This window comes from Thunnus maccoyii, chromosome 9, assembly GCF_910596095.1.
Source record: "Thunnus maccoyii chromosome 9, fThuMac1.1, whole genome shotgun sequence".
Taxonomy (NCBI): Eukaryota; Metazoa; Chordata; class Actinopteri; order Scombriformes; family Scombridae; genus Thunnus; species Thunnus maccoyii.
The window spans coordinates 29985577-30003416 of record NC_056541.1 but is presented as its reverse complement, the minus strand read 5'-3'; the positions used below and the strand labels follow the sequence as shown (position 1 = coordinate 30003416).

Here is a 17840-nt window from a genome sequence, read left to right as displayed (position 1 = left end):
TGAGAAACAGAAACAAGGCATTTAAATGAAAATGACTCACAATTTTCAACATATGACACAGTTCAGAAAAGTTCAGGTGCTAGTAAAGAAGACAATAAAGCAGGAAAAAAGGACATGTTAGCAAATGAAAATGAAATAGCAGTAACTAATGAAGAGAACGCTGAGTTATTGGTTGATACTTTTGTTAAAGTAGACAGTTCTAGTAATTTGTCTGAGGAGGGAAGAAGAAGCAGAGAGAAAACAAGATCTGAAACCATTGAGGCCTTAAAGAGGAAGGATGCTGAAGATGAACAGAGTGTCCCATTTATTATGGGAGAGTTAAAAAGAGCTCTCATGAGCTGGAATGACTGCACCAGGAAAGGATGAAATATGTTATATAAATATTTAAGTACAGAAGGATTTAATAAATTAGTAATATTATGTAATAAAGTATGGGAGGAAGGTAGAATACCAGCAAGTTGGAAGGAGACGGTTATTGTTCCTATAAGGACGCCAGGGAAAGATACAAGTAAGCCATAATTATAGACCTTAATATCACACATATGTGAACTAGACTAATGTTTACACTAGACTAATATATTATTTAGAGAAAAAGCAGCTAATAGCAAGGTGTCAAAGTGGATTTAGGAAAAAAAGGGAACTTCGGATTCAGTGTTATATATAGAGGATGAGGTAAGGAAGGCACAAGTTAATAAAGAAACAGTGTTCTTTGATGTAGAAAAAGCTCATGATATGTATGGAAGGAGGGAATTTTGATTAAGATGCATTTAATGGGGATTATATTAAAGGTTTTTAATTGGATAATGGACTTTTTGAATAAGAGAACTATCCAGGTAAAAGTTGGATCTGAAATGTCCAGAAAGTATGTGTTAGAAGATGGGACACCCTGAGGCAGTGTGATAAGTGCTATACTTTTATGATAAATGGCAACTTTGGAAATGTCTCATTAGATATGGGAAGATCATTATTTGCAGATGATGGGGTTTGAGGGAAAAAGGGAGAAATTTGGATCATGTAGTTAAAAAAACTGCAAGGAGGAATAAACCAAATTGAAATGTGAGGTAAGAAATGGGGATTTAAATTCTCAATCGAAAAAACAAAAGTAATATTCTTTATGAGAAGGAAGATTAGAGGAAATTTTCATTTGAAGCTGTATAGAAATCATTTAGAAACAGTGGAGACATTTTGGTTTTTATGAGTCCACTTTGACACCAGATTATCATGGAAAGAACACCTTAAAAATATTGCCGATAAGTGCAAAAAAGTTATAAACCTGATGAGACGTCTTGTAGGGTTGGACTGCATTGGATACACTCACATTCATGAGCTCCTGCTCACAAAGGCATTATGGGAAATGAAAAAATGGACAAACTAACCAAACAAGCACTTAGGAAAGGAAACATAGACATCCATATCACACTATTTAAAATCAGAGGGAAAAGGCATTGTGTGTGAAAATATCAATAAAGAATGGCAACAGCACTGGGGTCAGGGAGACATTTAGATTTGATTTAAAACAGAGTGGAAAGTGTAAGAAACAGGGGAAGAAACAGAAACAGAAAGGTCATATTAACAAGATTAAGAATAGGACACAGCAATCTACACAGCACACTTCATGTTATAGAGAAGCATCCAACTGGACTTTGTGAACATTGTTACCAGAAACTGTAGAACATGTTATCATCAACTGTAACAAATATATATCAGAAAAGAAGGATGTGATGGAGGAGATGGAAAGATTAAGGATAACAAGAGCAGGATTAAAGAACATGCTGGAGCGTGGTGCTAGTGGACAGGGAAGAAGATGCTCGATCAGCTACCTGAGGAGAACAGGGCTGATTGGAGAGGATGGTGCTAGATTGGAGCAGCCTGAAGGAATTTTACGAAACTCGCGAGATTTGTACGCTCATCTTAATCTAATCCTAACTGCACTCGCGACAGTTTGTCCCTCTGGTTGATCCAATCTAGCATTTACCAATAGGAAAAGTGCAACAGTCAGGACACTGTAGGAGTTAATTTACTCCAGAAGATGGCAGTAATGTGACAATATGGATGCCAAATGCTGTTAAACATCAAAGAAGAAGAAGAAGGAGATCAACTGTCCCCCCTGTGCTGAGGGTGATGCTGAGGTGATGCAACCAGAGGAGGGGGCAGCAGAAAGGAGCTGACATCCCAGACCGATGCTGCCCGCTGCTGTCTCCAGTTGTGGGATTAACCATCCATCTGCGGCCACAAATGAACATTCATCGGACATTTAAGAATCCGTCACACTGAAAAATTAGGAGGTATGAATGCTTTCCCAGCTTACTGCCTTTTTGCCGGCTATGCTAACATCGTTAGCTTAATGATAGCAACCTTAGCTTTGCCACAGTTTACTGACAGCTGAGGTCTATTTAATGACTGAAACTGAGCACACGAAGCAACTCTATTGTTACGGTAACTACACAGACTCACGTTGTGCATCTTGTTTATTTTAATAGCACTAGAACTATAGTTTTAATCATGTAAACAGATTTTAGTGCAGATGTCGAGTTAGAAACATTCACCGGGATCTGTAGTGTGAACCTTGTCAAAATAAGACCTCATGTGGAGGTGTCAATTACACGTTGATGTTTGTTAGTGAAACTATTTCAGTAGTTATTTCCAAACACTGCTGTTTCAATTCAAGGCAATTTACCTTTAAATGCAACATGAAATGTCTTTGTGACTAGGGCTGGGCAATATATCACTATTAACTGTATCAACACTGTGATATGAAACTAGATATCATCTTAGAGGTTGAATATCATAATATTGTGATATGGCATAAGTGTTGTCTTCTCCTGGTTTGAAAGGCTGTATTACAGTAAAGTGAAGACTGTTCCAGCTTTTCTATTGCCTTTACCCACATAATAATTATATCCACATTACTGATGATAATTTATCGAAACTCGCATTGTGTAAATACTTCTGTCAAAGTACCAGTAGTCATCACTACAATATTGTTGCAATATCAATATCAAGCTACTGGGTCAAAAATATTGTGATATTTGATTTTGTCCACATTGCCCAGCTCTAATTGTGACAACATCACTAAAACATATCTTGTCACTTATGCCAGGGGTTTTGAAACAAAACATTTTACTGTTGTTGGTTTGGCTCCAGTACGCAGCACACCATGACTATAGACTGCCTATAAACATTTTAAAATAATTATGGCTGATCTTGGAGCTATTTACATTGTACAGTCCTGTTTGTAAGCTTTAATATCTTTTCAGCAGTATAAATATCTGCAGTATACCATATTTTATGGTTTGTGTGTGATCTACTGGGCTCAAACTCTCGGCCTCTGGAGTTTTCTTATATTTATTTAGTTTGGTTAAAAAGTTATTGAAGGGTGTGCTCTTTTGTTTTGAAAGCATACGGCCAAACAGGAAGTGAAATTGCTGCGTGCTTGACCTTACAGTTAACGAGCTAGCTCGGATATCTGCATGGTTTTAAGTTGCTATTTGGTCTTTCACATGGTAGTACTGACGTTTAAATGCTCCATAGAGCGGGTTAGTTGTCGTTACCTGAAGGTTTTCGTCGGTGAAGTATCTGTTCGTGTATTTGAATGACACACTGTTGGTGGTAACGTTAGCCGTGATGCTACTATTGTAGGTGTATCCGAGAACAATGTAGGTTTGCCCATTGAGGAGAGTCAACAGTGGGCTGATGTTGCAGCTAGTGATGGGAATTCCTCTTGTTTTTAGTGAGAGCCAGATCATTTGGCTCAGCTCAGCCATAAGAGCTGCTGCTACACCGTATTTGGTGACCCGTCAGATGCTGTGACCTGCAGTGTTGGAAGAAGCACTCTTTACCTAAGTAAGCTATCAATAGCACAATGTAAAAATACTTAATTACAAGTAAAAATCCTGCTTTTGAAATCTTACTTTAAGTACTAAAGTAAAAGTACAAATTTTGTGCCTGATTTTCTGCAAAATTAGGACTTTTACTTAAGTATTTTTTAGTAAATTTAGCTGGTAATACCTCTATACTTTTACTTAAGTAGGATTTTAAATGATGACGAATCTGATCGGTCACTAAATGCGGTGTAACACCGACTCTTTCGGCTCTCAAACAGTTCTTCATATACTACCACTTCTGGCTTTTACAATTCAGTCAAATTCAGCAATGTTTTGACCTATGATTGGTATATGTGCACATATATCACTTAAATTATTCAATGTAATTATACTAAACCATATAATTTCCAGAATACCATAATTTTACATTATGTTTGGTAAAAAAAAAACCTTAAATAATGTAAAAACATCAAACACTATTATACACATGTATTAAACATTTTATTTATATTGAACTGTCCTTAACACAAACCATTCCAAACAAATCACACTCAAAACGGAGCATAGTGTGACATATAGCAAATAAAAAATCAGTTGCAAAGTGATAAACAGCAGCATCCAACAGTTTTAGTTGTATCTATTAACAGTGAATCATTGTAACATTGGGCCTCATTCACTAGCAGTGCGTACGCATAAATCTGTACTTAGACTGTGTGTACGAATGTTCTAAATACAAATCTGGGATTCATCAACATGTGCTTACCTGAATTTGTTCTTACTCTGCGAACAAATTTAAAACTGCCTTAGACCACGTGTATGCTCAAATCATAAATTATAAAATGTACAACATGTAAAAGTGTAAAATTGCTAATAATACACAATTTAATTATTAAGTAATAGCTAAAACTTTGTAATCCATAAATCATCATCCTGAATGTAAGAGAAATGGGAGCATGGTAGTATGATTACTATATATTATTGACTTATAATTACTTATAATTACTGATAGCGGGAACGTGCCTGTCAATTTAGGATGATTCTGATTGACTTACATACACATAGTGGTAAGAACAAAATTGGCTGGTGGGCACTTGTCATGAATCCGACTGTGATTTTGCATGTTCACTTATTTTGTGCGCAAAGTGAGAACATTTCTGCGCACATATTAGTGAATGAGGCCTGCTGTCTTTAGGGCAGATTGGCATTAAGAAAGACTTATTGCCTCAGCTTAGAGGGGCTGATCCGGTTTCTTCTCTCTGTTATTACCTGTCCTGTCACCATGCTTGGCTTTTAATGTCAGACCTGGACTGGCCATCAGGAGCATTGGGAGGATTCCCCACGCACACACACATCAGCACAGTATTCAGTCATTGTGTGGAGTGCATGTGGCCAAGCAGTTTGGTGAAAAAAATCATCCTATTATTCTGTCTTGTATCATCCTAATTTACAAAAAAAGAAAGAAAATAAGAAATCAGCTCTCAGAAGGGAGCCGGTTCCCATCATTCACTTACACGAGCCAGCTCATGGAGCCAACTCGTTTGTGACCGACACATCACTAGTTGCAGCGTCTACGAGCCTTTTGGCTGGTCCAAAATGAATACAATAGCAGAGCAGCAGTTTCTGTGTATGTCTTACTAAATCTTCAATCTCTCTCTCTAACACTGCTCATTTAAACGCTTCATTTCTTAAGCAGAGGTGACCACAGATGTTTTCCAAGTTTCCTGGAATAGCTTGGAAAGAGCAACATTTCACAGCCCACTCTTTAAATCGGTGTCCAGGAGATATGACTTATGAGCTATTCCTACTTGGCCTTGCCTGATCATCACTTTGCCTTTTAGAAAAATATTTTAGGGGGTAAACTCTCCACTCTTGGAAACTTTGCTGCTGTTTGTATGCTGTTCATACAGGCTGTTAGAAGATCCCTTCATAATGTACTTACAATGTAAGTGATGGGGGCCAAAATCCACAGTCCTCATTCTGTGCAAAAATGTATTTAAAAGTTTATCTGAAGCTAATATGAAGCTTCAGTTGTCCAAATGAGTCAAATCAAGTTGATATCTTTCAACATTACAGCCTTTTAGTGCCAAAGTCCTTCTTTTTGTTACTATACTTCCACCACAGCTCAACAAGGAAACACTGTTTGAGGAAACACAAAGAGGGAATTTGATGCTAAAAAGACTGTAAATGTGGCAGATATCCACTTGATATGACTAACTCAGACTGCTGAAGACTCATACAAACTTCACATCAACTTTTAAATGCATTTTTGTACTAAATAACTGTGTGGACACACTGTGGATTTTGGCCCCCATCACTTACATTGAAACATTTGAAGGAGATCTTTTAATAGTCAGTATGAACAGGAGGAATGATTACAGTGAGGAAAACCTGTTTCAGTGTTCATATGGACACCTGACTGTAGTTAAGACACGCTGGAAAAATTGTGAACCATCCTTCATGTATTCCTCCTGTCCAGTATTCAAAAAATGTTCAGTTTACTTCAGTTCTTTATCAGCATATTTGGCATTACAGTAGTGAAACTAGTGGCTGTCATTTGTACATCATAAAAGAAGACTTGACTGATTGTGTTCTGGGCTTGTGTATTAACATTGGGGCATATTTTGGCAAATGAAATTCAAGGTTCAACAGAGTCTGCTCTGTCTCAGGCAGACTGGTGCCTGTCTGTCCTTGTACACACAGTCACCCTTGTGACTTTTTTTTTTTTTTTTTTTTACTGGAGACGCCACCACAGGAAGCTGATGTTATGGCAAGGAAGTGCCTCCCCACAGTTAAAGCATGAATAAGGAAGGAGAGCAGGGAAAGGGTATTTATGAGTTCTTAGACCACTACCACCCCCGACACTCCTCCTCTTCTCCCCCAGGCTTAACTCTGCTGTTTCTTCTTCGTCTTCCGGCTCGTGCTTTTGTTCAGCTGTGTGTAAAGGAACAGTACGCGCTCTTGTTCCTTCGGTCAGTCTTGGATTACGTCCGCTGCATTTGTGAACACTGAAATCAAACACTGCAGCTCTATTGAATCAGGACAAGCGTTGCTGGCTTCTATAAACCAGATTACTTACTGCAGCACAGAACCACTTTATGGCGAAGTTACACAGTGTTGTCATGTCTTCTACAAGTTAATAATTCTGTCGACAACCCTCTACCTTACTTGTTACCTATGGGCCAAATTATTACATTCACTTGTGGTCAGTAATACTTTGTAGATTCAGAATAGTAGCCCAACAATTATTCTCCCTCCTCAGTAGATTTATGCAGTTGGCACTGAATCGATGTCTGCCAGTGTCAGATGAACCTGATGGACTTTGTCCTTAATTTCTGTTCTGTTTACTAAAGATTTTTTCTACGTATTATTTCTATAAACACAAATATATCATGATGACATGATAAACCCAATGATGTGGAGTCATCAGGAAAGTTTTTTTTTTTTAATATCACAGAACAGAGACAACATTGTATTGATACAGTCTGATTCATCAAAGATGTGGTCTAATTTAGTTTAGAAGATGAAACTCCTCACAGTACATTTCCAAAACAAACCCAGTGAGAGATATGAGATATGTACATGTATATGAATTTATGGTGTAAATATTAATGCTCCTTGCTTGAATGAATGAACCTTTTTGCAGCACATAGTGTAGACTACAAGAGGAAGTGCGTACTGTGTTTTGCAGAGTGGGAGAGAGAAAGAAAAGGCCGACGCTGACTCTGCCCCATTTAGCAGCACTGTTGGTCCCCAGCCTGCACTCCCATGCCTATTCAGACCCAATGAAAAGCTGCTGCGCTCTAGCTAGCAGCTCTCTGTTTCAGACATCTGCTTTGACACACATTCAGCTATTCAGAAAACTGGCTAGTTGTTGAGCGCACATGTCAGTACTTCAGGAAAACGCCCTGCACAGTTTAAACATACGTGTTATGGATACATGCGCGCATATACAAACACCAACCTATACAGTAAAGTAAGATGAGGTTGAGGAATAATATAAACAAAGTTTTTAAACTATAATGTTAAAGACAAGGTATCAGAACTGAATGATTAGTTTATCTGTTAGTCTATCAAAAGGAACTTTATCTGCAACTATTTTAATAATGGATGAATACAAACTTTTTCCTGTTTCAGCTTGTCTAGTGTGAGGATTTGCTTCTGTTTTATATAATAGTAAACTGAATGTCTTTGAGGTGTAGACTGTCTGAAAAAACAAGCGATTTGAAGAAATTGTAACAAACGATAGAGGAGGACAGGAAATGTGGGAGAAAGCTGTAACATCCTCGGTTGAATTTGAACGTGGGTGTTGTGGTTCAAGTCGGCGTCTTAACCTTAAAGACATTGGAGCTCCCATTCTTTTTTTGTCAATTAATTAAAGTAACTGACTGTATAATAATCTGTAATGAAAATTATCATTAGTTGCAGCCCCACACAGTTATAAAAATAAGCCAATTAAAGCACCAGCATGCGTGTTTTATCCCTGAAGTTTGTAACATTCAGTTTCACTTTTATGTAACTAATGATTCTTTTCATTATCTGCTGATTAATTTCTCTATTTATCAGTGAGTTGTTTGGTCTATAAAATGTCAGGAATTACAGAAAAGTGCTTATTACAATTTCCTAATGCCCAAAACGACATCTTCAGATGTTTTGTTCTGTCTAACCAACAGTTTAAAACTGAAGTATATTCTGTTTGTTATACTGTACAATCAGACAAATGAAAGCAGTAATGGAACAAGGGCATGATTGTCATTTTTGCTTTGAAATCTCCTTAAATGATTGATTGATTTTCAAAATAGTTACTGATTAATTTCCTGACAAAGACTTTTCATCATCACCCGGGGAGTTACTTGCTTGGTGATTATATAGTCATTATATTTTGAGTTTACTTTGATTCTTTGTGCCCCAAAAAGATTTGTATTTGACAAAAACAAACATTCATAGCAGGATTGTATAACCGACCACGGCAGACTGAAAGACAACAAAAGCCAGACAATTATTTATAGCTTCAGTGTGTAAATAGTTTAAGATGACCTGTCGTCACAATACTGTACGTCTTGGTACAGTACATGTTCTCAGAGTATGGCCATGACATAAAAGCAGCACATGTGTTGTAACTTCAGTCCTGCAGCATACTGTTGGTCTGTGTCAGTGAATTAAATTTACCTCTGCCCCACAAGAGCCACAGAGCAGCAGATTCTCACACATTATTTGCTGTTTCCTCCACATGAGGCAGTGGGGATTGTTTCTTTTGTTTGCATGCAGCCCCTTGTAAACCCACACACAGCTGTGCATGGTCTGATGGTATGTGACATGTATTTTGTGGCTGTGAGAAGTTAAACTGTCATTTTCTGTAAGCGTTGTTTAGAGTAAAGATTTCATGTTATGCAACTTATAAGATAAATACATGTTTTTATCTGTAAGTCCAATCAAACTCCACTTAACTCTCCATAGAACTGTGTGTTTGCGTGGTTTGCTCATGTGAATAAGGTGTAGCTAAACACTTGTAAGCATCTACGACGTCACTGGAGGTCAAGGTCAACCCGACAGAAATAATAAACCAAATAAAGATCATCTTGGTAGCAGTCCCTCTGAAGACTCTGAGCTCAAAGTGGAAGATTTTGTGCAGGATGACAGATTTGACGTAACACCTGTGCGTAGGAAACACAGCTGAAATCTATTAGAAAAGTATTTGTTTTTGAGTAAAACGCAGTTGTGGTTTGGTAGCAGGTTGTTTTGGATCCTGTGGAAGACAGAACGTGGAGAATATGTTGCTCAGATGTGAGCTGTTGTGTGCAGATCAAAAAAAGATTAAACACTGATTCATTTCTGTGTATTTAGCCAAGATGATTGAAGCTGTTTGTTCTTCAGTAAATTGCTCGGCTTCTCACAGCGCTCTATTTAAAGCCTGATTTGCTGCTGATATTTGATTATTTTTATTTCCATATTAAAACAACAAACCTCTCAGGAAAACAACCGACCACTCGCTGACTCACAGATTGATTGTAGAGGAGTTTCCTGTGTACAATAACTCACTTCAGCTCACTTTTTCCTTGAAGAGCCCTTGTGCAAAGACATCCAAGTCTGTGCTAAAGTACTTACTCTTTGTCTCCAGCTGTGTCCCAAATCATTTCCTTTTGCTATCGTGGCATCAAGTCAGGTTCTTCTTAGACCCGGACACAACCTGTGAATAATACTGAAACCTCTTGTGATTTTGTACAAGGTTTTGTTATTTTGTTACACCACTGCCAAATGAATACCGATTATTGTAGAAATTATTGCAACGGATAACTCCAACTTAGACATAGGTGCTTCACATGTATCATCTGTTACCAATGCAACACATATTCTGAAATGCAACCAATCAAAGTATAGTCAAGAATTTGCCCCTATTAAATTATTATTAGGAATCTTTTCTGGTTTTAAACATAGCAATGCTGATGTGAGCTGGTTTGGAGTTCATCTTGCACAAACATGGCGCTAGATGATTTCCTGGCAGTGAAAGATGAAATGCAGCGCATTACACTGGTTGCCCAGTGACAGACTAACAGACTCACATTTTTGCCACACAGAAATATGATGGACAGTTGTGCTGGTTTAAGCTTTCTCTTTGATCTGTGAAGGAATCTTGTTCCCTATTTTGGCTCTGCTTCTTCACGACCTTGGAAAAAGTCCTTTTTTGCCCATCTTTGCCTGTGCTAAGACCACATTCTTTTCTCACAGATAAATATATACCGACAGAAGCAACCACCCACATAGATTAAACTAAATCTCTGTCAGTGTCATTGTTGCTTCAGGCAAGTGAAACTCCCAGAGCTGTGAGGATACTCTGACTGGCCATCTAGTGGAGGTTTTGGTCAGCACTTGGAAGCCTCTATTTCAGTGTTTACTCTACATTCCTATATCAGAAGTTTTCTTCTACAGCTGCTTTAACAACTACCAAATCCATCAAGATGAAATAATTGAGATGTGTCATGATGTAAATGTATCAACGGACATTTTTAAACCTTTTTAACAAATCCTGGTAGAGATCAGGAGCAAAAGTTGTTCTCAAACACCAAGGATCTAGAATAAATGTCAGATCATAGAGACGGACAGAGGGAAGAAATGCTTCAAGTTCTCTACAAGTGCTCAGCTATTTAATGTGCTCGCAGTGTTTTCTGCTGTTTAGGGAATCGCCTCTGTGGAAAGAATTCCTCTTCCATGGAAAACTGGAGCTATCACTCTGCGAGCTGACATACATTACCTTTCTCCCTCCCTTCTTTTGTGCACAGATTGAGCTGTAAATGCATCGGCATCAGAGAGCTCAGTATGAAGAAGTCGGTCCGGCCAGCGGTGAGTAAGGTGAGTGGAGATCGGGTGAAGGCAGAAGCCACGGCTAGCGCTGGCATTGGAAAGCCTGCAGCCAAGACCAACAGCACCGCGCCTCTGTCTAAGGTAAGACTTATGTGACGTGGAAGACTCATGTGATGTGCAACTGATTTTTAAGTCTTGTTTTTGTGTGGCAGCAAAGCTTGAATCTGTTTTTTTTTTTTTTGTAAGTAAATGCTTTTAATGTTTGTGCTTTCAGGTGAAAAGTAATGATGATCTTTTAGCAGCCATGGCCGGAGGGAATCCTGCATCAAGTAATGCGGTCACCAAAACCAAGAGGACTGCCTCTATTGGGACTAATGCTAGCACCCTAGACAGCAAGCCAAAGACAACATCAGGTATTCCTAAAGATGCTACGCCTGGTTATTAATCTTATCTTTTGTGATCGCCGTTTTTCTAGAAATGTAAGGATTGCTTTTCTCTTCTCTTTATAAGGTATTTCAACCAAGCGTACGACATCCTCGACTTCAAAGGAGCCAAATTCTTCACGAGACCGTCTGCGAACATCCAGGACATCAGCCAATAAGAAGCAGTTGGTTTCAGGGACTGTAGCGGGAGATGTTGCCTCAGGGAAGCGCTCTCGTAGCCAGATCCTGGCAGAGTCCGAGGGCCGTATGAGCAAGTCTAAATCAGATGGCCAGATCAGTGATAAGGTAGCTCTGGAGGCCAAAGTTAAAGACCTGTTGGGTTTGGCTAAGAGCAAAGATGTGGAGATACTTCACCTGCGCAGCGAGCTGAGAGACATGCGGGCCCAGCTGGGCTTGGGAGGGAAAGACGAGCCACCGCAGGAAGAAGCTGGGGAGGAAGAGAAGCCGCAGGTTTCAGCCATCACAGCAGCTGATGTGGAGTCCACTCTGCTCCTCTTGCAAGAGCAGAACCAGGCCATCAGAGAGGAGCTCAACCTGCTGAAGAGTGAGAACCGTATGCTGAAAGACCGGCTCAACGCGCTGGGCTTCTCTCTGGAGCAGAGGCTGGATGCCTCGGATAAGCTGTTCAACTACGCCTCCCTGAGTCCAGACCTGGCAGCAGGCAGCGGGCAGAGTGATGGTGGAGGCACAGGTACGCTGACCTCCTCAGTGGAAGGCTCCGCCCCCGGCTCCTTGGAGGATCTACTCACAGGACACCAGCATGGAGGCTCAGCGGACAACCTTGACAGCGAATCCAGCGAGGTTTACCAGGCTGTCACCTCCAGCGATGACGCCCTGGACGCCCCCTCTGGAGCCTCCTCATCATCCGAGTCAGAGTGCGCTCCCAGCAGAGAGCGCTCACGGAGGGGCAGCAGTGGCAACGCCAGCGAGGTGTCAGTGGCCTGTCTTACAGAGCGCATTCATCAGATGGAAGAGAACCAGCACAGCACCGCTGAGGAGCTCCAGGCCACACTGCAGGAGCTGGCTGACCTGCAGCAAATCACGCAGGAGCTGAACGGAGAGAACGAGCGGCTCGGCGAGGAGAAGGTCATTCTCATGGACTCTCTGTGCCAGCAGAGCGACAAGCTGGAGCTCTACGGCCGACAGATCGAGTACCTGCGCTCTTTGCTGGATGAGCATCATATATCGTATGTGCTAGAGGAGGACATCAAGAGTGGGCGCTACATGGAGCTGGAGCAGCGCTACGCAGACCTGGCAGATAACGCCCGCTTTGAGAGGGAGCAGCTGCTGGGGGTGCAACAGCACCTGTCAAACACGCTGAAGATGGCGGAACAGGACAACGCAGAGGCCCAGGAGATGATCGGAGCACTGAAGGAGAGGAACCATCAAATGGAGCGTATCCTGGAATCAGAGAGACAGGATCGGGTGGCCATGGCAGCTGCGCTTGAGGAGTATAAGGCGGCGGTGAGCAGTGACCAGGCGGAGCTGAGCCGCTGCAGGGGCCAGCTGGACCAGGAGAGGCAGAGGGTCGCTGAGCTGTACTCTCTTCACACTGCAGGGGACAAAAATGACATCTGCCAGCTGTTGGAAAGTGCACGGCTTGGGAAAGAGGAGGCTGAGGCCAAAGCTGCGAAGATGCAGAAGGAGCTGGAACAAGCCTGCAGCGAACTCACCCGGCTGCAGGAGACTTTCAGTAAGGTTAGTAACAGCTGGACGTTAGGGTTAGAGTTAGAGAGAGAACAGTGTGTGGGGCACTTATTTCTTGAAGTCATAAGATGTTAAATTGAAGTGTCAATCCTAAAGCTCAAGGACTTTTAAACATATACAATCAGCCTCGTATATATTCCTGAGTAGCTGCGGATCAGTGGGTCTCTGAGCGGTATTCATGAAGTTTGTATCTGTGAAAGAAATAATAATAAAAAAAGCCAAAATTGAACTAGAATTTTAGTTTCTGTTCTCCAGAGTCTACTTACATTCTCCTAGTTCCTAACTCGCCAGCATTGCCAGACACTGTGAATAACTGTTTACATGTGTATTATAGACACACACACTTTACGTAATACATTTCTATTAATTCCAATATGACACTGCTGAAGCTTTGTTGCACATTAGTCAGCTAATTACATCATGGCCTGTTAATAATGAAATGAAGGATGTCCCTCTTCCTGTGTGTGCAGCTGGACGGGGAATACAGAGACTTCCAGGAACAGGTGCGGCAGCAGATGGCCAAGCAGGAGTGCGCACTGGAGAAGCAGCGTGTGGAGCTGCAGGAAAAGGAGACGGAGATCGTTGACATGAAGGAAACCATCTTTGAGCTGGAGGATGAAGTGGAGCAGCACCGAGCCCTTAAACTGCATGACAACCTCATCATCACAGACCTCGAGAGTAAGCGGACTGGATACACACTTTGTAGCCTGGCTAATAGGTTTATGCACCCGAATGTGTACTCAAGCAAGGAATTAGTGATTATTTAGAGAGCCCATTGTTTGAAACCAAAACCAACATGTTCTTCACTGGTTTGATCAAGAGTTTAACATGTTCTATACCTCAAAAGTTTAATCTCCTGCCAAACTTCCTCTAACTGGCAATCTTGAAACTTGCGTGGGTAAGATGGCATGGTGCCTGCATGCACGGTGACATTAATATCAGTAACATGTATCTACTTGCTATCTCAGACTCTGTGAAGAAGCTGCAGGACCAGAAGCACGACATGGAGAGAGAGATTAAGATTCTACACCGCAGACTGAGAGTAAGTAGGTGTTCAGACAGCAAACTGCCCTGCTTAAGAAAAAAAAAAAAAAAAGAACACAAGAGGTTGCATTTGTGTGGACTTGTTGCTTCAAATACAATCCAGGTAGTCCAGTTGGAGACTGTCTTACTTCACAGTGGTTTATATTACTATCAGGATTTTACAACCCTGGACAGATAACATGCTGGCTGGTTTTATGCTCTGTCACACCCATCAACTGGTAAACAACAGATTTGCGGATGCCTTGCTGTGTTGTGATCTAGCAAAAGTAGAACCAGATACGCTTCCATTTTATTAATTGTATCAATCCACACTGAATCTCAGACAGTCTCATGGAGAGCCCCTGCGTTTTTTACACTCGGGGTCTGTTTCTGTTGCGTTTAGTGAAGCATAATCTGAGCAGGCAGCTGTTAAGTCACACAAATATCCTGCTGTATATGTGTTTTCAACTTACTAACTGTATCAATGAATCAATAAATACAAACAATGTTGATTTCTTCCTGTGGAGCCGACATTCAAACTAGTTTGGTTCAGTAAATTTCTGCCGTCAGTCATCCTGGTGAAGGCGGTTTGTTCGGCCGCTGTCCTCTCAGCTCCCCAGAAGCTGCAGCTGACAGACGGCTACCTTTGTAGACAGAGACGCTGAACGCAGGTCGAGTGAGAAGTTTAGCAGCTAAAGAGACAGATACTTTGCTCAGGAGTTGGTGGAGTCCAAAAACAGAGCTAGAAAAAGAGTGAATATTGAGTTTACAGAAACACAACTCCAAATGAATGCTAATTTTGCACTGTTTCACGTTCACCATATCAACTTTATATGGTGACAATATGTCATGTTGTGTTTACAGCTTTTTCCGCTGCCCTTGAGACGACAAAAAATCTTTAATAGTGCTTAAGTGATCTAATAATGATCATTTAGCCTAACTCAGTTGTTGTCTCATTGTGTGTGTGTGTGTGTGTGTGTGTGTGTGTGTGTGTGTGTGTGTGTGTGTGTGTGTGTGTGTGTGTGTGGTGCCCGTGTGCAGGAGGAGTCGATGGAGTGGCGTCAGTTCCAGGCTGATCTGCAGACAGCTGTTGTCATTGCTAATGACATCAAGTCGGAAGCGCAGGAGGAGATTGGAGACCTGCGGCGCCGGCTGCAGGAAGCCCAGGAGAAGAACGAGAAGCTGAGCAAGGAGCTGGATGAGGTCAAGAGCCGCAAGTAAGACCTTCAGAGAGACATTTGGAAGAGCTCCAGCGTTCATGCTGACATCGCCTGTCTCATATTTCTAAACAAAATGCTTATTTGGTTCTAATTGGCAGTAGCAAAGTTTGTGTTCATTCATCTTTGACGAATCTCACGGTTGAAAAATTGCCACCACAGACCAAATGAGAAAATGATGAATAATGCATCTGTGACTGCTATTTTACCATAATTGTCAATACTACATGATATGAATTTCTGAATATTCTTGAACTGTACTGTGGAATATTATCATATTACTAAGTGAGCTGGAGTAGTAGCTCTGAGTATACTGCACATACTGAGTAGATTACTGTATGTTTCCCAGGCAGGAGGAGGAGAGAGGCAGAGTGTATAACTACATGAATGCAGTGGAGAGAGATCTGGCTGCTCTCAGACAGGGGATGGGTCTCAGCCGGCGATCCTCCACCTCCTCAGAGCCCTCGCCCACCGTCAAAACACTCATCAAGAGCTTTGACAGTGCCTCACAAGGTACATCACAATGACAGTAAACAATGCTTTGCTTTTCTCTCTTATATACATAGTTTTTTTTTATAGACAAAGCTCCTGAAGTAATTCATTACATCAGCAACAGGTTTAACTGAGCTGTATGTGACTAACTGTTCCCTTCTTACTCTTGAATTAGGTCCACCTACCAACGGTGCCTCTGTGGCGCCTCCAACAGCCTCGGCTGCCCCACTACCACGCACCCCCCTCAGCCCCAGTCCCATGAAGACGCCCCCAGCAGCTGCTGTTTCACCTATACAGGTACAGGAGTAGAGGCTTTGTAAGACTTAACTGAACAGGCAGGGTGGCCAAGTAAGTTAAGGACATGTGGTGTGTGTCAGGATTTGTAGAATATATTAAGCAAATGGCAAGTATGTTGCTGAAATGTGCTCTTTTCTCCTGTTGCCCTTCTGTTCCTCACACTTTGTAGTGAAGAAAGTTGTGCAAGAACACAATTTCAACATCTGTAACCAGAATATATCAACATCTGTCAGTATGTATCCATCAGTTACGAGACATCCTGTCAAAGTGTCCAAGAGCAAAACAAAGTAATCTCTGCTCATGATTGTCATTTGTTGTGGAGCGAGGGGTGTCAGTTAATAGCATAAACTCTTTGTCACAGTTGTCTACAGTCTACTCATTCTCATGTGAACACCTGGCTGTTGCACTTTGGTTAAAATTCATCCGTAATATTTATACACAGCATAAAAACACGTTATCAGCCACACATTCTGCCTCTTTAGAGCTCTAAATCTGAAGGTCTCTCTTATCATTTCCAAACCTTGTTGATGGTAAACTGGTGAGAGGCAATAAAGAAGGCAGGAAAAAGCCTTGAATCAGCACCTACTCTTGAGTAGGCAGCAGGCAGCATCAGGAGATTTATGCTGACATGTCTAGAAATATAGAGAAATGAGAAATATTTCATAACATAAAAACTTGAATACAAAACAATAATAGGATCCTTACACTACCGAACAGGAGGATTGAACATTTGACATTCAACATTTCCCTGTTCTTCATGCTATTGAGTGTATTTGTGCACATTTCATTACCTGAAATGTTCTCATATTTCTTCATTCATCGGCTTCCCTCCTTTTTTCTGAAAATATAATTTGTAGTCATAAGGTTAAAAAATACTAATTTTTCCCCATTATTGCTATTTATAAATTTTATATCATATCCTTGTTAACAAAGACTTTCTGCTCACAGGATCTGTAATGCAGAAAGTTGCTCTTTTTTGCTGTTTCAGAGACACTCCATAAGTGGATCCATGTCAGCAGCCAAGCCGCTCTCCTCCCTGAGTGACAAGAGGCCAAGCTACACAGACATCACCATGCCAGGTGAGGCAGCAGTCACAGTGACCATTTAAATACACTTTATAAATAATTTTCTTGATTTCAGAACTGCTGCTCTCAGAAATTGAGGCATAAATATGTAAAGGGACAGGGGTTCTCTCCCTCCGTCTCAATAAATGATCACAGAAATTACTGGGAAAGGATGGTTTCCTCTCTCATGAGAAATAAAGGGACAGTTGTCTCCCAGGGGCCTTGCGTCGGGAGTTAGCAGGTTTACTGTACGTTTATCAAAACACTTGAGTGGATGATAAGAGGAACAAATTGAGCCATGACTTGCTGCAGAGTTTCTCTCAGTTGACTCTCACCAGTAATGAGTTCAAGTGTTTCATGTGAACGTGCATACTTGGCTGTAGCCTCCGATGCTCGGTTTATTTTCCTCTGATTTATTGTTTTCTTTCGGAGTGAGTCGGCCCCACTCGTCAGTATTCCCTGAACTCCCAGGGACTG

The 17840-nt window shown here is 41.1% G+C and overlaps 1 protein-coding gene across 1 annotated transcript in view; it reads left to right on the top strand.

Moving 5' to 3' along the window:
- The first annotated feature begins 1951 nt into the window (after positions 1-1951).
- The window catches only part of specc1la (sperm antigen with calponin homology and coiled-coil domains 1-like a), a 20151-nt gene continuing 4262 nt past the window's right edge, over positions 1952-17840 (top strand). Inside the window, exons 1-10 of the mRNA XM_042421046.1 lie at positions 1952-2285; positions 11099-11261; positions 11395-11533; positions 11631-13261; positions 13741-13948; positions 14239-14312; positions 15335-15510; positions 15860-16023; positions 16178-16299; positions 17288-17378. Coding sequence (XP_042276980.1) covers positions 11136-11261; positions 11395-11533; positions 11631-13261; positions 13741-13948; positions 14239-14312; positions 15335-15510; positions 15860-16023; positions 16178-16299; positions 17288-17378 — 2731 coding nt within the window. The 5' untranslated portion in view covers positions 1952-2285; positions 11099-11135. The remainder of the gene's footprint in view (positions 2286-11098; positions 11262-11394; positions 11534-11630; positions 13262-13740; positions 13949-14238; positions 14313-15334; positions 15511-15859; positions 16024-16177; positions 16300-17287; positions 17379-17840) is intronic.